At 61.1% G+C, this 23173-nt stretch overlaps 1 protein-coding gene across 1 annotated transcript in view; it reads left to right on the top strand.

The window, feature by feature from the left end:
* The window catches only part of DNAH1 (dynein axonemal heavy chain 1), a 72287-nt gene extending 49325 nt beyond the window's left edge, over window positions 1-22962 (top strand). Inside the window, exons 43-77 of the mRNA XM_087867002.1 lie at window positions 57-214; window positions 573-746; window positions 1496-1534; window positions 3598-3776; window positions 4685-4915; window positions 5806-6002; window positions 6474-6609; window positions 7522-7730; window positions 7836-8007; window positions 8750-8941; window positions 9296-9406; window positions 10154-10339; window positions 10743-10934; window positions 12106-12273; window positions 12368-12559; window positions 12683-12814; window positions 13270-13395; window positions 14037-14156; window positions 14284-14433; window positions 14557-14717; window positions 15545-15770; window positions 15904-16099; window positions 16409-16560; window positions 17199-17395; window positions 17641-17789; window positions 18046-18200; window positions 18282-18413; window positions 19004-19174; window positions 19259-19438; window positions 19507-19683; window positions 20258-20428; window positions 20592-20722; window positions 21077-21428; window positions 22000-22234; window positions 22793-22962. Coding sequence (XP_087723128.1) covers window positions 57-214; window positions 573-746; window positions 1496-1534; window positions 3598-3776; window positions 4685-4915; window positions 5806-6002; window positions 6474-6609; window positions 7522-7730; window positions 7836-8007; window positions 8750-8941; window positions 9296-9406; window positions 10154-10339; window positions 10743-10934; window positions 12106-12273; window positions 12368-12559; window positions 12683-12814; window positions 13270-13395; window positions 14037-14156; window positions 14284-14433; window positions 14557-14717; window positions 15545-15770; window positions 15904-16099; window positions 16409-16560; window positions 17199-17395; window positions 17641-17789; window positions 18046-18200; window positions 18282-18413; window positions 19004-19174; window positions 19259-19438; window positions 19507-19683; window positions 20258-20428; window positions 20592-20722; window positions 21077-21428; window positions 22000-22234; window positions 22793-22914 — 5971 coding nt within the window. The 3' untranslated portion in view covers window positions 22915-22962. The remainder of the gene's footprint in view (window positions 1-56; window positions 215-572; window positions 747-1495; window positions 1535-3597; window positions 3777-4684; window positions 4916-5805; window positions 6003-6473; window positions 6610-7521; window positions 7731-7835; window positions 8008-8749; window positions 8942-9295; window positions 9407-10153; window positions 10340-10742; window positions 10935-12105; window positions 12274-12367; window positions 12560-12682; window positions 12815-13269; window positions 13396-14036; window positions 14157-14283; window positions 14434-14556; window positions 14718-15544; window positions 15771-15903; window positions 16100-16408; window positions 16561-17198; window positions 17396-17640; window positions 17790-18045; window positions 18201-18281; window positions 18414-19003; window positions 19175-19258; window positions 19439-19506; window positions 19684-20257; window positions 20429-20591; window positions 20723-21076; window positions 21429-21999; window positions 22235-22792) is intronic.
* The last annotated feature ends 211 nt before the right edge of the window (window positions 22963-23173 follow it).

Here is a 23173-nt window from a genome sequence, read left to right as displayed (position 1 = left end):
TTTCCCAGAGGACCTGGTGCCAGTGGGTGCTGGGCTCACACAGCCCCTCCCCACAGGCGAAAGGGTGTGTTTGGGCCGCCCCTGGGGCGCAACTTCATCTTCTTCATCGATGACCTGAATATGCCAGCCTTGGAGACATATGGCGCCCAGCCACCCATCGAGCTGTTGCGCCAGTGGATGGACCACGGCGGCTGGTATGACCGCAAGGTCATTGGTGCGTGCCGGCCGGCCTGGGCCAGTGGGGTGCGGGCTGGGCATGCTGGGCAGGGCAGGGCGCCTCATCCGTTAGGCAGGGGAGGCACAGGGCCTACTGCCCACAGTATTTTTAGAGGGTCCGCAGAAATGTTTTGATTTCTTTTAAGATCATCGGGAAAATGAACTTTTAAGGGTAAAGAACATTTTAAATGTATGATGTTGACATATCTGTCTTTATTCCAATACTGTTATAAATTATCACTTTCAATATTTGGTATAGAGGAGGAGACCCTTGAGGGCAAAGTGCTTAGGGCCCACAAAAAGTCATAATTCAGCCCTGGGCAGGGCTGTCTCCTGACTTCCTGCCTCCACTCCAGGAGCCTTCAAGCACCTGGTGGACATCAACTTTGTCTGTGCCATGGGCCCCCCGGGTGGAGGCAGGAATGCCATCACCCCACGGCTGACCCGCCACTTCAACTACCTGTCCTTTGCCGAGATGGACGAGGTCAGCAAGAAGCGCATCTTCTCCACCATCCTGGGCAGTTGGATGGGTGAGCACCGGCTGGAAGTGGGGGACACCCTGGACAAAGGCAGAAGCCCAGGCCTGGGAAGCCACTCCTAAGAGCTGTGCAGCTGCTGGAAAGGGTGGAGTGGTTGAGGCACTGACTTCAGCCCTGGCTTACCCTTTACTCAGCTGTGTTACCTTTGGGAAATTCATGAACCTCTCCGAGCCTCAGTTTCTCCATCTGTGTAATGGGCGATGATATTAGTGCCCACCGTCCCAAGTCACGAAGGTTAAATAAGACATCGCATGTAGCATCTAGCATGAAGCCTGGCACGTGGTGATTGCTGAATATATGATTTATACATATGTGCACCTGTGAGTTCACCTGCATAAGTACACACGTGTATGTTAGTACTTGCCCAGAAAAGCTGGTGGAAGGATGTTACTTTCATAAATCAGGAAGAACCACCAAGATAGAAATAGACGAAGTGGCCTGACCTTCCACTGCATCAGGATGCAGTTTTCCCCACCAGCCCACCTCCTGTCTAACATACACTCTGACCTTTGAACTTCCCTTGGCACTGTGCCAGGTGGTGGGTGTTGGGAGTCAGGCCTTGCCTCCTCTGGCCTGGCCTGCCCTGCCGCCAGAGCTGATAGGCCAGAACTTGCCTACAGGCCCAGCAAGGGGTGGGGGCACTTTGCTCTGGGGGTTGCCCAGTTTGGCCCAGCTGGCCAAGGTGGGCAGCAAGGGACCCACCTAACTCTGAGCCCCGTGTCTCTCCCTCAACCCTCCAGATGGACTCCTCGGGGAGAGAAGTTACCGGGAGCCCGTGCGTAAGTGCCGGCCTGGACAGGGCCTGGGTGGGGTGGGGTGCTGCTGCCAGAGTGAGCCCTGGGCTCCAGTTGCGTGCAGCTGAGGCTGGGTCCCAGTGGCCACAGAGAACCATCCTCTGGCTCACGTGGGGCCCTTGAGCTAGAGCAAACGCCTTCACAGGCTCATTCAACCATTCACACAGCAGTCAGGCCTTCAGTGCCTGGGCTATGTACAACCCGTAGTAAAAGCAAGGTAAATGTGAGTTGAATGAGTGAATAAAGGAATCCAGCAAACTCCCACCCTGTGTAAGGAAGCGGAGGCTCCAAAGAGGCCGGCCCTGTCCAAGGAGCGGGCATCTCTGGTGTGGCAGCCTTGCACAGGGCGGATCTGGTGGTCAGTGCAGCGGGGTGACTGACCGCGTCAGGTCTCCAGTCCCGCCACACGTCCCACCTCTTCCCCCACCTCAGCTGAAGGAGGCCATCAGAAGGCAGCGTCCTCCTGAGGCTTCCCTGTCCCCCACTCACCTGCACCCAGGCCTCTGTTGGCTCTGTCTTGGCCCTGGGAATGAGCAGTCTTTCTCCTGGGCGCGGCCAAAGAGCCCTTCTCTTAAGCCTGAATCCCACCCCAGATTGTCTGCTGGAGGCTGTGGCTCCACCCCCCAACACACTGCGTAAGAACACGTGTGTGGGGGTGGGGGGGACCCACTGGGCCGGTCCATCAGCAAGCAGACGGGTCCCGATTTCCCCCACCTTAACAACAAAGCACAGAACAGCCGCTCTGGGCCCCTTCCCACCCACCCTGGCCAGCTCTCCAGTTCTCTGCTCACGTGGACAGCACGGCTCAAGAGCACTGTGCCTTCAGGCTGGCACCAGCCACCCTTCCCACTTTCCCTTGTGCCTCAACACTCCCCGGAGTGTGCCCTTGTCACCGGTGGCCTCGTGTGGCCAGGCCAACGCTCAGCTCTCTCAGTCCTCACGTTCCCGGGCCGTCACTGTTGCTGGAGGGTAGCCCCTCCTCTCAGGTCAGGTGAACCCCCCCATCCCCATTCCCTCACCCCACCGCCCCCTCCCACCCAGCCCCCTAGTCATCTCTGCCCGAGGGACCCATTCACACATTCATCGGGATCACGTTCCTCGTCAGCTCAACTGCAGGCAAGAGCCCAAGTGCCAACAGTGGCAGGCGGAGCCATCCCTGCCCCTCGTCACCTCTCTACTCTCATCCCCTCCTCACTGGTCCTGAACACCCCAGGCCTTGGCACACTTGCTCCGGTTCCGGGCCAGCTTACACTACCCTTCTCCAGTTCTCTGCTCGAGCGTCCCTCCTCATGAGGCCTCCCCCGGCATTACGCCAACCCTGGCTCCCCCAACACTGCTGTCCTGCGGCAGGCATCTGCATGGCATTCTGTCCGCTCTGCTGAAGAGCCCCACAGAATGGCAGCTGGAGGGTGAGGAGTGGGTCTGTTGGGACCACCCTCTGTGCCCAGGACCGAGAACAGTGCCTGTGGTAATAATGGATGAGCCCTTCTGCCCCTTCTTTACTTGTTTTCCACTTCAGGGGACTCCCTCTGCCCCAAGTTCCCACTGATGGAATTTTGGTTCCCAGCAAAGAGTTGAATAGTTTTTAAAGAACAAGAAACCAGATTCTGTTAGTAATGAAAATGCAGGCTGGTGTTGGCAGCCGCTCCGAGGGGCTGGTAAGCCCTGCGGGTCATGGCTGAGCACCAGGGTTTGGGACACGGCCGCACAGGGCAAGGCAGTAAGGGCCCCGGCCAGCACTGACCCCATTAGTGTCCCCGGTTCCGTGGATGCGCCCCAGTGCCCGACAGCCTGTCGGTAACGAGGCTGTAGAAGGGGGGCTCAGAGAAGGAGACCCCTCACCCCAGGCTGCGGGGCATCAGGAAGAGCTTGTGGGGGAGGTGGCGTCCAAGAGGGGCTGAAGGACAGGTGGAGCCCACGCCCGCAGGCTGGGGAGAGGGCATCTGCGGGAGAACACAGCCCTGGCAGAGGTAGGGGGTCAGGATCCACAGAGGCGGTACAGGGAGCCCCCGCCCGTGTGACTCAGGCCCACCCTCCCGTTCCCACAGCTGGCGCCCCCACCATCGCCCACTTCGCAGGCCCCCTCGTGGAAGCCACCATCATGGTGTACTCCACCATCACCTCCCAGCTGCTGCCCACCCCGGCCAAGTCCCACTACACCTTCAACCTGAGGGACCTCTCCAAGGTCTTCCAGGGTATGCTCATGGCCGACCCGGCTAAGGTCGAGGTGAGAATCCGGCAGCCTCCCTTCCCAGTGTCCAGCGGAGGAGAGCCCACAGTGCCCTCAGCGTCCTCCCCAGCCCCTCGATTTTCGGCCTTACTACCGCTCCAACACAGCCCAGCCTTGAGCTGGCCAGGCCCCGGGTGGGGCCAGGAGCAGGCTGGGCTGCAGGCTGGGCTCCAGGCCCCCTGCTTTCCTATAGCAGCGGCCTGGCTTGCAGCTCAGACCCATGCCTAGGCTGGCAGCGATGATGGGGATCACACAGAAGGATCCAGGGCAAGGCAAGGGAGAGAGAGGGTTCCTGGTGGAGGCCCTGTGTGGAAGATTTGGGAGGAAGAGTGAGAGGGATGCACTCTAGGGACCAGATGCCCAGGAGGACGGAGCAGGACCGTGGCAGGGAGTGGGCTGTCAGTGTGCTGGGTGGGCTGGGGCAGACTGTCCGCTGCGGGAGCCATAGGGTCCTGAAGCTGATGGGAGCCCTGGGGGTCGATGGGGGACAGATGTGCACTTGGAATGGGGGGTGGATGGGTCAGTGCGTGCAGAGCCTGGAGCTGGGGAGACTTGGTGAACAGGACAGACGCCAGCCCTGGCCTTGCCAAGCTATAGCCAAAAAGGTAGCGAGAAGGGCCCGGGAGCTTCCTGAGGGCCATCTACTCACCCAGGGAGAGGCGGGGAAGCCCGGATGGAGGCGGCAGCAGGAGTCCGAGGGGCTTGCGGAGCAGCTAGAGGCGGGGCGTTGGGAAGGTGTAAGAACCAGGCATTCCTCCCAGGCTTGGGGTTTGAGCAGCCGTGGGGGCCCTGAGAGGGGAGAAGCTGGGTCCCAGCGGGCACTTGGCCAGCTGGGCGTGGGCAGCATGGTGTGGGACGGGGTCCTCGGGGGACAAGGGGCAGGCGCTGACGTGGGGCGGCTGCAGGACAAGGTGCAGCTGCTGCGGCTGTGGTACCACGAGAGCTGCCGCGTGTTCCGCGACCGGCTGGTGAGCGACGACGACCGAGGCTGGTTCGACAAACTACTGGAGAGCTGCATGGAGCAGTGGAAGGTGACCTTTGTCGAGGTCTGTCCCTTCCAGCCCATCCTCTACGGGGACTTCATGTCGCCAGGCTCCGATGTCAAGTCCTACGAACTCATCACCAGCGAGAAGAAGGTGAGGGGCCCCTTCGCTCTGCCCCCCCGCCCAGGACCCCGGCCCTCTGCAGCGCTACGGACAGACCACCACGCTATGACCAGAGGGTCAGGACTTGGAAGGCCAGCCCTTGCCTCTCTAGGTCCCGTTTCCTCACCTCTCTGAAGAGTGCAGCAGGCCCTGTTTGGCCTGCCTCCGAGGATAAGCCTGTGGTTCATCTGGGACAGGCGCTGTGAACATGGACGTGCTGGCCTGTGGGAGGGGCTGTCATCCTGCCCACAGAGGGGCAGCAGGGCCCCTGGGGGCACAGATCTGAGTCAGGACCCCAGGGAGGCATGGAAGAGACCTCGTCAGAGGCCTTGGAGCTGCGTGGCTGGAGTGGGCCTCCCAGTGCTTTCCCTGCACACACATCCCCTCCTCATTCCCAGGAGCTCTCACAAGGGCCCCAGCTCAGTGCACCTGGCGAGGCCCAGAGGAAAGAGGCCAGGTCTGACCCCGCCCCTCAGGCCTCTGTGTATCCCACAGGTCTGGCCTCATTTAGGTCTAGCTTCTGAACAGGTCTGGCTTCCTGTTCCCCAACACTCAGGTGCCACAGCCGCAGGCAGGGGGCAGGGTCCAGGGTGGGCTGGATACGACCCCATCCCAGTATAGCATCCTAGAAAGTGGTCGGTCCTTCGTGCCCAGGTCACCATCATTTGGGGTGGGTGTTTGGAGTGATGGCTGGGACTGGGGCCGGGGGGCCCGCAGTTGGGTGGGTCAGGTGCATGGGGCCATATCCTTTGGAAGCCAGGCCCCGCACCCCACCCGGCAGAGGAGGAGGGCTGGCCGTGGGGGGGGTGCGTTCCGTGGGGGGTCCTAGTGCATGGGGTTGGAGAGAGGACCCAGGTCTCCCCCTCCCTCCCGGGCCCCAGATGATGCAGGTGATTGAGGAGTACATGGAAGACTACAACCAGATCAACACGGCCAAGCTGAGGCTGGTCCTCTTCGTGGATGCCATGAGCCACATCTGCCGCATCAGCCGCACCCTGCGCCAGGCCCTGGGCAACGTGCTGCTGCTGGGCGTGGGCGGCAGCGGCCGCAGCTCCCTCACACGGCTGGCCTCGCACATGTGAGGGCCGCGGGCATGCTGGGCACTGGGTGGCCGGTGGCAGGCTGTGTCTTCTGTTTATGTCCTTCCACAGCTGGGGGAGCTGGGGCCACCCGGGCCAGGCCCCCAGCCACGGGTGTCTGAACGCACTGGGCAGAGGACCTCAGCTCCAAGGAGAGGCAACAGCAGTGCCCTATGGTGCTGTGAGGAGGGCGGTGTGGCCGCAGACATCCGGGAGGAATTCCTAGACGACATGGCCGCGGCCTCCTCTCAGGATCAGAGCTGGGAGGATGGACGGGAAGGGCGTTCCAGGCCTGGGAACAGCTCAGGCAGAGGTCCGGAGGCAAGAGAGCAGGTTCAGGGCCTGGAAAGCCGGCAGATCTGCCCAGGATGGGAGCCAGACTCCAGATGGCTGGGGTGGGGTGAGGGCACCCACCGCTCAGCACTTGGCCTCGAGCTCTGGCACGCCTCCACCCAAACTCCTGTCTGCAGGGCCGAGTACGAGTGCTTCCAGATTGAGCTATCCAAGAACTACGGCATGACCGAGTGGCGTGAAGATGTCAAGAAGATCTTGCTCAAGGCTGGCCTGCATAGCCTGCCCATCACCTTCCTGTTCTCTGACACTCAGGTGCCACGGCCACAGGCAGGGGGCAGGGGGCAGGGGGCAGGGGGCAGGGTGGGCTGGATACGACCCCATTCCTGTGTGGCATCCTAGAAAGTAGTTGGTCCTTCGGGCCCAGGTCACTATCAGTTGGGGTGGATGTTTGGAGGGATGGCTGGGACTGGGGGTGGGGGGCCCACAATTGGGTGGGTCAGGTGCATGGGGCCAAACCCAGCCTGTCAGAGCTAGGGAGGCATAGGTCACTACTATACCCCAAGGGCACCATAGCTGACCACAGGTGACACCACACTCACTGGCCAGAGGCTTCCCTCCTCGAGGACCACAGGACTCGTGTCCGAAGCACTGTGCCCATGGTGCCCCTTATGGGGGCTGCTCCCTCTAGAGCTCCCTAGGCAGGAGGCCTGGCCCTAGGTCTCTAAGAGAAAGTGAGGTGGTGGTTCTGGGGTCTCGAAACAAATCAAGTAGTGCTTCAACCTGGCTGGTGGTCAGAATGGGGCCGAGGCGGAAGCTCTGGAATGTGTCCCACTCTGTGCAGGGTCCCCTCTGTTCCCAGCCCTGCCCCTACCCCCAGGGTCCCCTCATGTAGTCTGGCAAGGACCTATTTCTGCCTGGGGCCTGGTTTCCTCCTGCGAGGAAACTGAGGCATGGGGAGGCCTGGAAAGTGAGAATAAGGTGCCACATCCCCCACCCAGGACGCAGGGCCTTTCCACAGCCCAGTGGTGATGTCAGAGTCTCCGCGGTAGGGCAGGCCTGGGTATGAGTCCTAGACCCTGACTTGCGAGGTCACTTGTATGACCCTGAGCTTCTCTGAGCCTCAGTAGTATGGTCTGTAAAATGGGGCTGCTGTGAAGGTCCAGGGAGACCAACACCCAGGGGCCATCATCAAGGCTTAACTTTTGTACTCTCATCTCCCCCCAGATCAAGAACGAGTCTTTCCTGGAGGACATCAACAATGTCCTGAACTCAGGCGACATTCCCAACCTCTACAGCCCGGATGAGCAGGACCAGATCATCAGCACCATGCGGCCCCACATCCAGGAGCAGGGCCTGCAGCCCACCAAGGCCAATCTCATGGCCGCCTACACCAGGCGTGTGCGCAGCAATATCCACGTGGTGCTGTGTATGAGGTACAGGCGGCCATTGTGGCCATGCGGGGACGGGCCTGCCGTGAGGAGGCTCCTGGACTCCTGGGGGTGGGAGTCGGTGTCTCATTTGGCCTCCTGGTCCCCCAGCCCCATCGGAGAGGTCTTCCGAGCCCGCTTGAGGCAGTTCCCCTCCCTCGTCAACTGCTGTACCATTGACTGGTTTAACGAATGGCCGGCAGAGGCCCTGGAGTCTGTGGCCACCATGTTCCTGAATGAGATCCCAGACCTGGCAGCCACTGCTGAAGTAATTAGAGGACTGGTAGGTGTCTTGGTGAGGAACAGCCTGTCAGGGGGACCTGGTTTAGGGTTAGGCTTACGGTCACTGGGGCCTGTGCGAGAGTCCCAGGCCCAACACCCATGGGCATTGGGACCGACAGCTTGACCTGCTCCAAGCCTGTTTCCTCATCTGTGTCATCATGGCAATGCCACAAGGTTGTCACGGTGGTACGGGAGGTTGGACACACAGTTACACAGTCACTGTTTCTTTAATTCCCTCAGGGCTTTGTGGCAGTTTTCTTCAAAGAGCCCTCTGACACAACCAAAGACCACTGATGGGGGGCTAGATTTGTCTGGTCCAACCCAGAGAGTGAGCGTCACCTGGGGGCCAAGAACTGGAGCGAGCCCGTTTCCCTCTTCAGCTATGCTGAGGCCTTGGGTCCTCTGTTCCCCCAGGTCCCACCTTAGGACTCTCAGAGAGAGACAGGCCTTAGGACCTGTGATGAGGACACGGGGCCAAGATTGGGAAGACACCTGGGTTCACGTTCAAAGGCAGCTCTGCCCTTGACAGCTGTGTGAACTTAAATGAGCCCCTTGATTTCTCTGGGTCATGAGTTTTTCTTCTGCAGAAGAGGTGACCTTGACCCGGAGGTTATGAGGATCATAGGAGGCAGTGAGTGTGAGAGGCATTGAGGTCCTTACATGTGACCCCCTCCTTGGGACCAGGCTGCCCTGTCTTTGCTGGGGCCCTACAAGGCTGGCATCAGTGGTCTCCCACCCCACAGATTCAGGTTTGCGTATACATCCACCAGTCGGTGGCCCAGAAGTGTGTCGAGTACCTGGCTGAGCTGGCCCGTCACAACTACGTGACCCCCAAGAGCTACCTGGAGCTGCTTAATATTTTCTCCATCCTAATTGGGCAGAAGAAACAGGAGCTGAAAACTGCCAAGAACCGCATGAAGAGTGGCCTTGACAAGGTGGGCCAGAGTGGGGCTTTGTGGGCAATGGCTAGCAGCCCGTGGTTCTGCCTGCTCGGGCTTAGCCCTGACCCGGGGAGGCCCAGCCCTCAGTCGGCAGGCTGCAGTGTTTAAATGGGTAGCTTCCTCCCTTACCAAATGAATAAGGGCAAGGCCAAAACAGGTCACCCCACAGATTTTCAGGGGACTGCTCCCTTCCTCTAGGGCTCGCTGGGCAACCAGCCACAGCCTCTCACTCATGAATGAGGATGGGCGGCCCTGCAGGACCCTCTCCCCAACCCCCTCCATGCCCAGCTCTCTTTCTGGGACCCTGTCACACCCGTTCCTCTCTGTGCCGCCCCCCCCATCCTCCAGCTGCTGCGCACTTCCGAGGACGTGGCCAAGATGCAGGAGGAGCTGGAGATGATGCGCCCCCTGCTGGAAGAGGCTGCCAAGGACACCGTGCTCACCATGGAGCAGATCAAGGTCAGGGGTGCTCCCTGGCCCTCCTCCCTGTTGTCTGACCATGTCTGAGGATGCTCGGGTTCCCCATGCAACCACGAGACTGCTGGCTGCCTTACCTCTGCAGGTTGCTAGCTCCTCAGTCAGTAGTCATTTGTTTATTCAACAAGAGTTTGCTTGGAACTTGTTCTGTGCCAGGCCCTGCACTGGGCAGGGGAGATGGTGAAGAGCAAGACAGGCAGCCCAAACCCTGGTCACCACAAAAGGGACTGAGTGGCAGGCTGCCACAGGCAGACTCTGCCCAAGTCTCCCTCCAAGTCTTCATGAGACCCCCGAGTTCGAGGGCCGGCTCCGCACAGCAGACATCTCAGATTCGCAAGTTCCTTATGACAGCTTCCTGGTAGAAGCGGTCGCCTCCTGCTCTGCACAGTCAGTGTATCGGAAATGTTTCCAGCAGATAGAAAGGACGTGATGTGGGGGAGCACCTTTCTCTGTCTTGCCTGGCGATGTCCTAAAGGCTTAGGGGGTCCTTCCCTGGAGGGCAGTCATGCTCAAACATGTAAAGCCCTGAGCCCCATGCCAGGCCCACCATGAGCACTTGGAATGGGCTTCTCGCGTTCCCAGAGCTCCAAGAGGGCCCTTGGAGAATGGTGCATCCCTGTCCTCATTTCCCTTTATCCCAGGGAGAGTGAGATGCAGGAAGGAGAACGGGGTGGACACACCTGTTCCCGGCACATCACCAGCTGGGCCCTCCCTGCCTTTGGTCCCCAGGTGGACACAGCCATTGCTCAGGAGACCCGGAATTCGGTGCAAGCAGAGGAGATCAAGGCCAATGAGAAGGCCAGGAAAGCACAAGCTATTGCTGACGACGCCCAGAAGGATCTGGATGAGGCCCTGCCTGCCCTGGATGCAGCCCTGGCCAGCCTGCGCAACCTCAACAAGAATGACGTGACCGAGGTGGGTGGCCAGGTGGCGCCCGAAGCTTCCCCCTTGGCATCTGTCCCAGTGCCTCTGGCCCCCAGGCCCTCTCTCTCCACATCCCTTGGGGGTCCTGTGCTGAGAGGTGTGGGTAGAACTAGGGCTTGAACCCAGCTGCCTGCCCTTACCTCCTTGTACCAACCCCCACGGCCCAGACAGGCACACAGGGAGGGCTTTGGGTCCTGAGAAATGAGCACCTAGGATCTTGTGGTCAGGCCTGGCTATGTGGGGGAGCAGAAGGGACCACTGGCAGAGGCATGCCCTTTGTCTGTGGTGGTAGGAGCTGGGTTGGTGGGGCCCACCCTGTCTGATAGCTGTCCCTGCCCAGGGGTATCCAGGCAGCGATGGGTCTCCCCTTCCCCACTCTTGGCCCGACCCACAGGTCCGGGCCATGCAGCGGCCACCTCCAGGTGTGAAGCTGGTCATAGAGGCTATGTGCATCATGAAGGGCATCAAGCCCAAGAAGGTGCCTGGAGAGAGGCCTGGCTCCAAGGTGGACGACTACTGGGAGCCCGGCAAGGGGCTGCTGCAGGACCCTGGCCGCTTCCTCGACAGCCTCTTCAAGTTCGACAAGGTGAGCATGCCGGGCACAAAGTGAGCAGACCCGTGAGTGAGGCAGGGAAGCAGGCAGAGGAGTCTGTCCCCACCCCCCACCCCCAGTGTAGGGCTCTCTTTCCTGTCTCCCTTTGCCGGAACACACACAGCCCCGTTGCCACAGAGCTGACTGGGACCATATCCTGGCCCCGGAGGAGCTCTCTGGCTGGTGGGAGTGGCAGTCACCCCAGAGCTCTGCAGCCTGGAGATCCCCTCTCGTGCCCTTTCCTCCCTGAGACCCCCATGGCCTTGGCCTAGACTTGCACTGTCTGTGCAACCGTTGCCTTTCCCTCAGCCTTAGCCGAGGTTCAGCTTCTGCTGTCTGTCCCTGGGTTTCTCTGTCTGGTGTCTATCTGGGGCTCTCAGTATCCACGGCCACATTCTCTCTTGGGGTCTGCTTCGTGGGTAGGTCAGCCTGGAGCCCACCACCCTCTTAGGGGACTTTATTCAGCCCAGAAATTGGGTAGGGGACAACTGCCTGTGCGCCTGCCCCCCGCCCACCTCCATGAGTCAGTATGGGGCCCCAGACACCCCAGGCTGTGCTGGGAGGGTGGAGATCATGGCTCATAGGCAGCTGGACCCCCTACAGGCTTCCCCATTTTTCCTCTTCCACTTCTATCAGTCTAGAAACCAGAGGCCCCACACGCCTAATTCAGCCCAAATCGGGAGTGCACACAGCCAGTGCTCAGGCTCCCTGGTCCCAGGCTCTGAGCTCTGGGAGTTCATGAACAATGCAGATTCCTGGGCTCATCCTGAACTACGGAGTTGGAGTCTCACAGGGTGGGATGGGAACCCTGGGGGTGTGGTGAGCTCTCAGGGCGAGGATTAATACCCTTGACCGTGAGCCTGCTTGGGCATCAGAATCACTCGCTGGTCTCCACACCTGTCAGGAAGTAGCCCTTGTTGCTAAGTGAGTTTTTAATGGGGCCTGCATATTACCAGACCTTGAGACTGCATGGTTTCTTGTGGATGAAGTCTCTCGTCATATTCTCTGGAATCCTGGATCATTTCTGGACTCTGTTTGTTCCCTGAGGAAGACACTTGTGCCAGGGCGTGGGGCTCAGAGCACGAGCAGGGTGTTCCTCAGCAGGCCCCACTGCCCCTTCCTCCCTGGAAAGCTGCCCCCTGATGCCCCGGGTTCCCCGCCCCAGGATAACATCGGGGAGGCGGTGATCAAAGCCATCCAGCCGTACATTGACAACGAGGAGTTCCAGCCGGCTGCGATTGCCAAGGTGTCCAAGGCCTGCACCTCCATCTGCCAGTGGGTGCGTGCCATGCACAAGTACCACTTTGTGGCCAAGGCGGTGGAGCCCAAGCGGGTGAGGCCCAGGTGCAGCTGGGGGGCGCGGGGGAGGAAGGCGAGGGCGCTCCCGGGGCCCCTCCGCAAGCTGGCCCTGGGCCCTCTGCCTGCAGCAAGCCTTGCGGGAGGCCCAGGATGACCTGGAGGTGACACAGAGGATCCTGGAGGAGGCCAAGCAGCGCCTGCGCGAGGTGGAGGATGGCATCGCCACGATGCAGACCAAGTACCGGGAGTGCATCGCCAAGAAGGAGGAGCTGGAGCTGAAGTGCGAGCAGTGCGAGCAGCGGCTGGGCCGCGCAGACAAGGTCGGCAGGGCCGGCTGGGAGGGCCTTTGGGCTGCGAGAGTCTGGCTGGGGGGAGGTCCTGCACCCCTTCCCCAGCCCCTGGCCTGGCCAACCACAGCCCACCCCACGGGGCCGCCTCTGCAGCTCATCAACGGGCTGTCGGATGAGAAGGTGCGCTGGCAGGAGACCGTGGAGAACCTGGAGCATATGCTTGGCAACATCTCCGGTGACGTGCTGGTGGCCGCCGGCTTCGTGGCCTACCTGGGCCCCTTCACGGTGAGGAGCCTTTCAGCCCTCGCTGCGACAGCCTTGCCTCCACAAGGGGCAGCCTGCAGGGCGGCTCTTCCCTCACACACTCACTCAGCTTCTCGGGTGCCCTGTCTGAGCCAGGCGCTGTTCCAGGCATGGAAACAGCCAGAAGACCCACCTGGCGGGGCTGGCCTTCTAGTGGGAAACCTGAGCTCGCACTTGCATGCTTGCTGGGGGCATCTCATTTGGTCCTCACAGCCTCGCTGACAGGCGGGCCTATTGTCATTACGCCTGCTTCACAGAGGAGGGCTGAGGCTTATGGAGGCCAAGGAAGTCACCCAAAGTGGGACCTGAGTGCAAGTGTCTGACTCCACGTCTGGGCTCTACCTCTGTGTATAACTACTGAGTGCTGGGGGACAGGGGAGGTGGGAGGACGTCCCACGTGTCGTGGTGGGGTGGCCCTGAGGCTATCATCTCCCCAGGGCCAGTACCGCACGGTGCTCTACGACCACTGGGTCAAGCAGCTCACAAGACACAAGGTCCCGCACACTGCTGAGCCCACACTCATTGGGACGCTGGGAAACCCTGTGAAGATCCGCTCGTGGCAGGTGCTCACCTGGGGGGTGGGGGCTGGAGTGACTGGGCTGAGCCAGGAGCCTCCTGCTTCCCTCCGCTCCTCTTTCCTGGGCCTGCTCAGAGATGCCTCCCCTGAACCTGCTCGGGCCCAGCAAGAGGGTGTGGGTAGGAGAGGAGAAAGCTGAACATGGTGTGGCACGGATATAGCTAACTGGGGCAGAGAATTCAAGGGGTGCTTGTCAGAGTGGGTTGGGATAGGAGAGCAGCATCCAGGGTGAGGTTAAGAAAGTTTTCCCCAAAAAAGATCTGAGCTAGACCCAGAAGGACTGGTAAAGTTGGCCCAGGGAGAAAACCAAGAGGCTATTGGCAGAGGCCAAGGGAGAGCATAGGCCAGGGTACCGATGGCCCGTGGGCTCTGGGGAGATGGTCTGACTGAGGACTAGGTAGGCAAGAAGGCAGAAAGGCCCAGAGGAGGAGGGTGTCGGGATCCAGCCTGAGAGCAGGAGAGAGTCAGGGTCCTGTGGGCTGAGACCCATGCACACTGTCGCCTGCCCCTACCTCCAGGGGCGCCACAAGGAGAGGGACGAGATAGCCAAGCATAGAGCTGGGAGTAGCTGTAGCCCCAGCTGACCCTGCTTGCGTGACATCCCTGACCCAGCCTGATGCCCCACAGATTGCTGGCCTCCCCAACGACACACTATCAGTGGAGAACGGGGTCATCAACCAGTTCTCCCAGCGCTGGACCCACTTCATTGACCCCCAGGGCCAGGCCAACAAATGGATCAAGAACATGGTGAGCCCCCCTGCCTGGTGTGGCCACCCCATGCAGCCGGGCTTAGCAGGGGCAGGGGCAGGGGCAGTAGCTGAGCGTCGGGCAAGCTGGCAGCTCCCACACCCCCCACTTGCCCCCACGCCCACAGGAGAAGGACAGTGGGCTGGATGTGTTCAAGCTGAGCGACCGAGACTTCCTGCGCAGCATGGAAAATGCCATCCGCTTTGGCAAGCCCTGCCTTCTGGAGAATGTGGGCGAGGAGCTGGACCCGGCCTTGGAGCCTGTGCTGCTCAAGCAGGTGGGCCTGCAGCGGCAGGGGGCCGGGGCAGCCTGCCGGTCTGGGCAAGGGAGAGGGCGGCCCCATCCGCTGCCTCCCTGGGGAAGCCCGGGCCACAGCGCTTGCCCATCCCGCCCACCGTAGACGTACAAGCAGCAGGGGAACACGGTGCTGAAGCTGGGGGACACGGTGATCCCCTACCACGAGGACTTCAGGATGTATATCACCACCAAGCTGCCCAACCCACACTACACGCCCGAGATCGCCACGAAACTCACCCTGATCAATTTCACCCTGTCGCCCAGGTAAGCCCCGCGGCCCCCAACCCAGAGCACCAGCTCTGCCTCCTGCCTCTCTCCCACCCCCAGGCCAAGACTCGTGGGTCTTTCCCAGAGGCTCCAGCAGCTTCTTCCGAGGCGCCCTGGCACCCCGGGCCTTTCTAGCACCTCCACCAGCTCCCCTGACTTGCCACCATTTCCAGCTAAGAACCCCCACCTCCTTGATCGCTGGTCAGGACCCCTCAGCCTCCCTGGTCAGTGCTAGCGCCATCTTGTCCGGGTGCCCTTCCCCCACAGCTCAGCCCTTGCCAGCCCCTTGTGCACTCACCCCCAGAGCTGTCCCAGAGCCCTGAGTCAGGCACACCCTGATGCCCTGCACCCAAGCCCTGTTTCCTGCCTTGCTGCTGTGAGCAGGTGTCAGGCTAATGGGTACACTTTGCTGGCCACCTGCACAGAGCCCACAGGCCCACTCCACATTCAGGCCTCCGTGTCAGTGGCCAGTACAAACCTGTCCACAGATGAGGTGGTGAAAGGCCTATCCCCTACTGGTCACCCAGCCCCCTCCTGCCGAGATGAAGTTTGTCAATGACCCCAGCAACTCACATATCCAACCACCTGACCCCTCCTGGGATCCGCGGTTGCCACCGGGGTCTCACTGAGAACTGGTCGCTCTGTAGGCAGGCTCCGCATTAGCCCTGCAGCCCGAGACAGAGGCGAGGCCTCCCAGGCTGACGCTGGCAGGGGTGCTGGGCTCTCAGAACCCTGCGGGCACAGGTAGCTAGGTGAACAGACTCCAGGCTGGCCCTCTGGAGCCTGCCAGCTGTTACACACACAGTGTCCCCTTCCCCTGGCAGTGGCCTAGAGGACCAGCTGCTGGGCCAGGTAGTGGCCGAGGAGCGGCCAGACCTGGAGGAAGCTAAGAACCAGCTCATCGTCAGTAATGCCAAGATGCACCAGGAGCTGAAGGACATCGAAGACCAGATCCTGTACAGGCTCAGCTCCTCCGAAGGCAACCCTGTGGATGACATGGAGCTCATCAAGGTGCTGGAGGCTTCCAAGATGAAGGCTGCTGAGATCCAGGTCAGCAACGGCCTGCCCCTGCCTGCGACTCCAGCCCTTGCCTCCCCCCTGCCCCAGGCCTGACCCGTGTCCCCGCCCACGCCTGCCTGCCACTGCCCTGGGCCTGACCACCACTCCCCTGCCGCACCTCCAGGCCAAAGTCAGGATTGCAGAGCAGACGGAGAAGGACATTGACCTTACGCGCATGGAGTACCTTCCCGTAGCGGTCCGCACCCAGATCCTGTTCTTCTGTGTGTCTGACCTGGCCAACGTGGACCCCATGTACCAGTACTCCCTGGAGTGGTTTCTCAACATCTTTCTCTCGGGCATCGCCAACTCGGAGAGGGCAGGTAGCCCCGGCATGCGCGCACACGGACACAGATGCTGGGCTCCCAGCGCGGTACAGATGCGACAGGGGGACACATCTGCCCCGGGGGCACGCATATGTAAACTCCTACCCGTGTTCACTTGCACATCCTCTCCGATCAGACATGACAACACCCCCCCACCCTCCTCAGAGCCCCTTTACGCAACTCCATACGCCCCAAGGGGGGGGGCCAGACATGGCTGCGGGGCTGACTGGCTGGGCTGGGCCGAGCCCCGGGAGTCTTGCTCCCCTCACCTCCCCCGCGCACTGCCGTCCCCTCCCTGGCCTGCAGACAACCTGAAGAAGCGCATTGCCAACATCAACCGGCACCTGACCTACAGCCTCTATAGCAACGTCTGCCGCAGCCTCTTCGAGAAGCACAAGCTGATGTTTGCCTTCCTGCTGTGTGTCCGGATCATGATGAATGAGAACAAGATCGACCAGGTACACGAGCGGAGGGGCAGCCGGCGGGGGCGGGGACCCAGGACACACGGCCTGAGGAGGTACCCGTGGCAGGGCCTGGGAGCACAGGGTGGAAGGAAAGAGAAGGCCGGGCATGAGGGCACAGCCCGAGCAAAGGGGCAGAGGCCTCAGGAAACAGGTCCTTGCTTAAAACAGCCAGGAGAGCCTGGGTTCGTTGTGGCCCACGCTGTCCTGGGAGCACAGCCTTCTCAGAGCCCAGTGTCCTGGTGAGCAGAGACTGTCCCGAGCCTCGCAGGCTCTCATGAGCCCCAGGTAGCTGCTGTGGCTGGAAATCACTGGGGAGAGAGTGAGCGCTGTAAAGTTACAGCTACTACGGCTCCAGCCCCCGCTGTGGGCAAAACCCTTGGGAAGCAGCTGAAATTCTCATTCTTCCTACTTTCCAAAGTGCAGAGACGGAGGCTCAGAGAAGTCACATCCTCTGCCTAAGGACACACAGCCAGAAAAATGTGGAGTGGGGACACTAACCCAGACCTGTCTGACTGCCCTCCCCAGGGAGGACTCCGTGTCTCTGGCTGAGAGTGCTGGGGGGCCACTGCTGGGGAGGGGTGCCGGAGACAGGTCACGGGGCCTGGGCACTAGGCTCCCCTATCCCCTGCCAGGGTGAGTGGCGCTACCTCCTGTCCGGAGGCTCCATCCAGGTCACGACTGAGAACCCGGCACCTGACTGGCTGTCAGACCGGGCCTGGCGAGATATCCTGGCGCTCTCAAACCTGCCAGCCTTCTCCTCTTTCGCTGATGACTTCCCAAAGCACCTCTCAGAATTCCAATCCATCTTTGACAGCCTCGAGCCCCACCGGTGAGCTGCGCCCTGGGCACAGCAGGGAGGGCACACACAGGGGTGAGACCCCAGGGATAGGCCTGCCCGGAAGGTTTTTCTGAGGAGCCACCCAGGGGTGCCCTGAAGCTGTGGCTACATCATGTCCCCTCCATGGCACGTACCCTCCAGGTGCTCCACTCTCCCCGGCCATCCAGCCGGCAGAGTCCCTGGGGCCAGTGCTCTTCCACAGGTCAGCTCTCAGGGGGACATGGGCACTGTTGCAGGGAGCCCTTGCCTGGCATCTGGGATGAGTACCTGGACCAGTTCCAGAAGCTGCTGGTTCTCCGCTGCCTGCGTGGGGACAAGGTTACCAATGCCATGCAGGATTTCGTGGCCACCAACCTGGAGCCACGCTTCATTGAGCCCCAGGCAAGTGCCATCAGCCGGTGCCCTGGACTAATCCCCACCTCTGGGTCCCAGGGGCCTGGCTGCACCTGGACAGACCATTTTGCAGCCTTGGTTAGGCTGGAACTCCTAGCCACACCCTCCAAAGGCTGTGGGAGATTCCAGGCCCCACCAGGAAGCCTCTCTGAGAGCTCTCTGCCAGCCCCAGGACCCCCCGCCTTGCCCTGGTCCCTGCCCTGCCTCAGCCCCAGGTGACCCAGCATCTGTCCCTGACCTGCAGGCAGCCAACCTGTCAGTGGTGTTCAAAGACTCCAGCTCCACCACGCCCCTCATCTTCGTGCTGTCACCCGGCACCGACCCCGCGGCCGACCTCTACAAGTTTGCTGAAGAGATGAAGTTCTCCAAGAAGCTCTCCGCCATCTCCCTGGGCCAGGGCCAGGTAAGGACTGGGTGGGCAGTGGTGGAGGTGTGGAGGCGGGGCCAGTTGGCCCCTCGCCGCTCAGCACTCCCGCCCCCACAGGGCCCTCGGGCAGAAGCCATGATGCGCAGCTCCATAGAGAGGGGCAAGTGGGTCTTCTTCCAGAACTGCCACCTGGCACCGAGCTGGATGCCAGCGCTGGAGCGCCTCATCGAGCACATCAACCCCGATAAGGTGCGCTGCCCTGCCTGCCACAGACCCAATGGCCTCCTTCGCTGACGGGACTACTGACGGTCCCTTCAGTCCCCCAAGAGTCCCTCGACAGTCCCTCGACAGGACCGACAAGGCTGAATGAGATCGTCCCACAGAACACGCAGCTCGGCCTGGGCACACAGCACTCAGGAAGTGATATATGGAACAAGCCTCGGCTAGATTTATCTGCTCAGTGGTTCCTCCAGGCACTGTTCCCCATGGGGATGTGACTTGCCCACGTCCACCCAGCATAGACTGGTGACCCTGGCACTGGCCAAAGCCCATATACTTTTTTTTTCCTTGGGTGAGGGGGTGCAGAGGGAGAGATAGAGAATCCCAAGCAGGCTCCAGGCCCAGCGCAGAGCCGACGCGGGGCTCGATCTCACAACCCTGAGATCGTGACCTGATAAAACCAGTATTCTTAATCAGTGGTCTGCCCAGCCTGGCCTGGCCCGGCCCACCCAGGGGGAGGGTCAAGCTGCGGGTGGCCCAGGGCTCCTGGTGGGAGGGAACCTGGTGTGGGGCAGCCACCAGGTGTGGGTCCCCATGCTCACGTGGTGCATGGACGCCAGGTGCACCGGGACTTCCGCCTGTGGCTCACCAGCCTGCCCAGCAACAAGTTCCCAGTGTCCATCCTGCAGAACGGCTCCAAGATGACCATTGAGCCGCCACGCGGCGTCAAGGCCAACCTGCTCAAGTCTTACAGCAGCCTGAGCGACGACTTCCTCAACTCCTGCCACAAGGTGAAGGGCAGGGGTGTGCACTCGCCCCGCCACTGCCTCGGCCCTGGGCCCACCCCTTACCCCCCTGCCCCCCGCCTCTCGCAGGTGATGGAGTTCAAGTCCCTGCTGCTGTCTCTGTGCCTGTTCCACGGGAACACGCTGGAACGCCGCAAGTTCGGGCCCCTGGGCTTCAACATCCCATACGAGTTCACGGACGGGGACCTGCGCATCTGTATCAGCCAACTCAAGATGTTCCTGGATGAGTACGACGACATCCCCTACAAGGTGGGCCGGGCACAGGCTGGGGCGGGGCGCTGGGCGCTTGTGCGGGCCCTCACCCACCCACCCCGTAGGTCCTCAAGTACACAGCCGGGGAGATCAACTACGGGGGCCGTGTCACGGATGACTGGGACCGTCGCTGCATCATGAACATCCTGGAGGACTACTACAGCCCCTCCGTGCTCTTCCACGATCACAGCTACAGCGCCTCGGGCGTCTACCACCAGATCCAGCCCACCTACGACCTCAACGTGAGCACGCCCCCCACGGCCCGGGCAGCCTGCCAGGCTGGGTGGCGGGGGTACCACGGACACCTGGGAGCGGGGGAAGAGGAGGCATGGCCCGGCCCTCCAGCGGCTCCTTTTCATGGATTACTCCATCCCACAAAGAGAGCCACAGTGAGGGAGGGACCCAGTCCCCGCCCCCTGGAGCTCTGGCCTCTCAGCCACTGCCTGAGTGTAATTGTTCTGTCGAGGCTGGACAGCTCCTCCAGGGGTCCCAGAGCACCCTTCTGCTTCAGCTAAGATGTGTGCGGAGCCAGCAGGGCCGGGCTGGGGGTCGGAGTGTGGGTCATCATTGTAAGGAGGGAGGCGTCACTGGTCCGAGCAGCTGAACGAGGGAGCAGAGAGCAGGACGGCAGCAGGAAGAGGGCTGGCAGGGAAGCGAAGGCTACCCACGCGGGCCTCAGGAGCCATGCGGTCCTAAGAAGAGGGAGATGCACGAGGGTTACAGGTCAGGGAGGCAAGTGGGAGCTGTGCTCAGTTGGAGGCCCCCCGCAGGCCGGGGGTAGAACAAAGCTTCAGGGGCAGCCCTCCTGCACTCCAGGGCTACCTCTCCTACATCAGAGGCCTCCCTCTCAATGACATGCCTGAGATCTTTGGCCTGCATGACAACGCCAACATCACCTTCGCCCAGAATGAGACTTATGCCCTGCTCGGTGCCATCATCCAGCTGCAACCCAAATCATCCTCTGTGGGCGGCCAGGGCCGGGAGGAGGTAGGTGGCAGCAGGGGAAAGGGGCCCACGGGTTGGGCCGGCCAGTCTCCCACCCACTATCCTGCCTGCTCCCCTGTGGGAAGGAACTCTGTGCATGTGGAATCCTACAAGAATTAAGGGGTGCTGGCCCTGACCCCCCGTGTGTGTCCCTTTGCCCCCACAGATCGTGGAGGATGTGGCCCACAGTATTCTGCTCCAGATTCCTGAGCCCATCCCCTTGCAGCTGGTGATGGCCAAGTACCCTGTGCTGTATGAGGAGTCAATGAACACAGTGCTAGTACAGGAGGTCCTTCGGTAATCTGCCCGCCCCCCCAGCCCTGAGTTACCACGGAGAGTTACTATGACAGAGAGACGACAGCAGCAGCTGCTCTGGGCCCGGGGCCATGCTCAGTCTGTGCTCTAACGCAGCCACGTTTGATTGTTCCCACTTCACAGATGAGTACACCAAGGCCCCAAACTGTGAAGTGACCTAAAGTTACATGTTTGCTAAGGAGCAGAGCCGAGCTCAGTACCCAGGCTGCCCGACTCAGCTCTATGCTCGCAGCCCCCACACCGCGCCATTGTTTTTCTGTCTGTGGCCTACAACTGGGGAGTACAGATCCTGCCCGCCGCCGACCACTGCTTGCTTCCTTGCCCCTGGCTCCCTAGGTACAACCGGCTGCTGCAGGTGATCACGGAGACGCTGCGAGACCTGCTGAAGGCACTCAAGGGGCTGGTGGTGATGTCCTCGCAGCTGGAGCTGATGGCTACCAGCCTGTACAACAACATCGTGCCTGAGCTCTGGAACGCGAAGGCCTACCCATCGCTCAAGCCGCTGTCCTCATGGGTCATGGACCTGATGCAGCGGCTGGACTTCCTGCAGGCCTGGGTCCAAGGCGGCATCCCAGCTGTCTTCTGGATCAGTGGCTTCTTCTTCCCCCAGGCCTTCCTGACGGGCACGCTGCAGAACTTTGCCCGCAAGTCTGTCATCTCCATTGACACCATCTCGTTTGATTTCAAGGTTTGCACACAGCCAAGGTCAGGCCAGGGTCAGGCTGGGTATGGCCTGGGTCACGCCCCCAGTATTTACAGGGGCCAGGCAGGAGGGGTGCCGAGGGCACAGCTGGCTGCCAGTTGGGCGTCCTGAGTGGGTTTGGGGGGCAGGGAGAGCCAAGCCAGAAGAGGCTGTGAGCCCCCAGGAAATCCCTAGGGGCAGGACACAGACTGTAGGCTGCCAACTAAAATGGTGGGTGAGTGGGGTGCCTGGGTGGCTCAGTCGGTTAAGCGTCTGCCTTTGGTTCAGGTCGTGATCCCGGGATCCTGGGATCTAGCCCCGCGTTGGGCTCCCTGTTCAGTGGGGAGCCTGCTTCTCTCTCTCTCTCTCTGCCCCTCACCCTGCTCATGTTCTAATGTTCTTTCTCAAATAAATAAACAAAAATCTTTAAAAAACAGATAAATAAAATAAAATAAAATGGTGGGTAATGAGTGGGTGGGCAGAACTCTCAGGAAGGAGTTAGTGCCTCCTGACCCAAACCCTAACCCAGATTCCAGGTGTTTACACGTGTGGGGGCATGTCTGTGCGCCCACCACAGGTAATGCAGCAGTCCGTGTCGGAGCTCAAGAAAAGGCCCAGTGAGGGGTGCTACATCCATGGACTGTTCCTGGAAGGTGCCCGCTGGGACCCTGTGGCCTTCCAGCTGGCCGAGTCTCGGCCCAAGGAGCTATACACAGAGATGGCCATTATCTGGCTTCTGCCGACGCACAACCGCAAGATCCAGAACCAGGACTTCTACCTGTGCCCCATCTACAAGACGTTGACCCGAGCGGGTACGGGCCCAGGGTGGGGAACGTGCGCCACGGCTGGGGGACCAGAACGGGGCCAGCCTAACTGGTGAGGTCAGCTGAACAGGGCTGACAGAGGCCGGTCAGCCCTCCTGAGAGTGACCAGGCCAGGACAGAGCTGGACCACCAGCAGGCAGGCCTCGAGGGTAATGCTCAGAGCTTGGGCTCAGTCTGTGGGAAGTGGCCTCTGAGCTCACCATCTTCTTGTCTCCCTCAGTAGACCCACCTGGGTCTTAGGAGCCCCCATCTACTAAGGAAGGTTCAGAGGGGGTAACGGAGACTTGGGAGGGGAGGTGGGCCTGGGCTGGGTCCGACAGGGAATGAGCAGCGGCCCCCAGCTCTCCCATTCCTGTCCTCAATCGTGTGATAACCCTGGCCAGGCCTGAGCCCTGGCCTGGCCCGTTCACCGGGCAGTCTCCCTCTCGGGTCAGGGCGCCTGCTTGCCCCCACCTCAGTCTGCTGAGTCCTTTGCCTTTACCCTGTTCCTACCCTGTTTCTGCTCTTGTGACAGACAACTTAACCTTCCTCTCTTGCCTGCTCCAGGAACGCTGTCGACCACAGGCCACTCCACCAACTACATCATTGCAGTGGAGCTCCCCTCCGACCAGCCCCAGCGACACTGGATAAAGCGTGGTGTGGCCCTCATCTGTGCCCTGGACTACTAGACTCAGGACAGAAGAGTTGGGGCCATTAAAGTTGTTTTCTAAACAGTCCAGCTGGGCCTCGGCTACTCGTCAGTGCCCCTGTGTGGGTTTCACTGGCGGGGCAGCGGTGGGCGTGAGGGGCTGCGGCGGCCTCTGGAGTGAATGTGCTTAGCAGTGGGGCCGGCACACGGGGAGCAGCTTTGGCCTGCTGGACCTGTCCAAATGTAACAGGGGTAGAGCTGCGCCCTCCAAGAGGGCCCCTCCAGGGACAGCGCACCAC

The sequence above is a fragment of the Ursus americanus genome, chromosome 14 (genome assembly GCF_024610735.1).
Source record: "Ursus americanus isolate L20-20 chromosome 14, mUrsAme1.1.p, whole genome shotgun sequence".
In the NCBI taxonomy this organism is placed as follows: domain Eukaryota; kingdom Metazoa; phylum Chordata; class Mammalia; order Carnivora; family Ursidae; genus Ursus; species Ursus americanus.
Note: the sequence above shows the minus strand (reverse complement) of the source record. Positions and strands in the feature narration are given on the sequence as shown.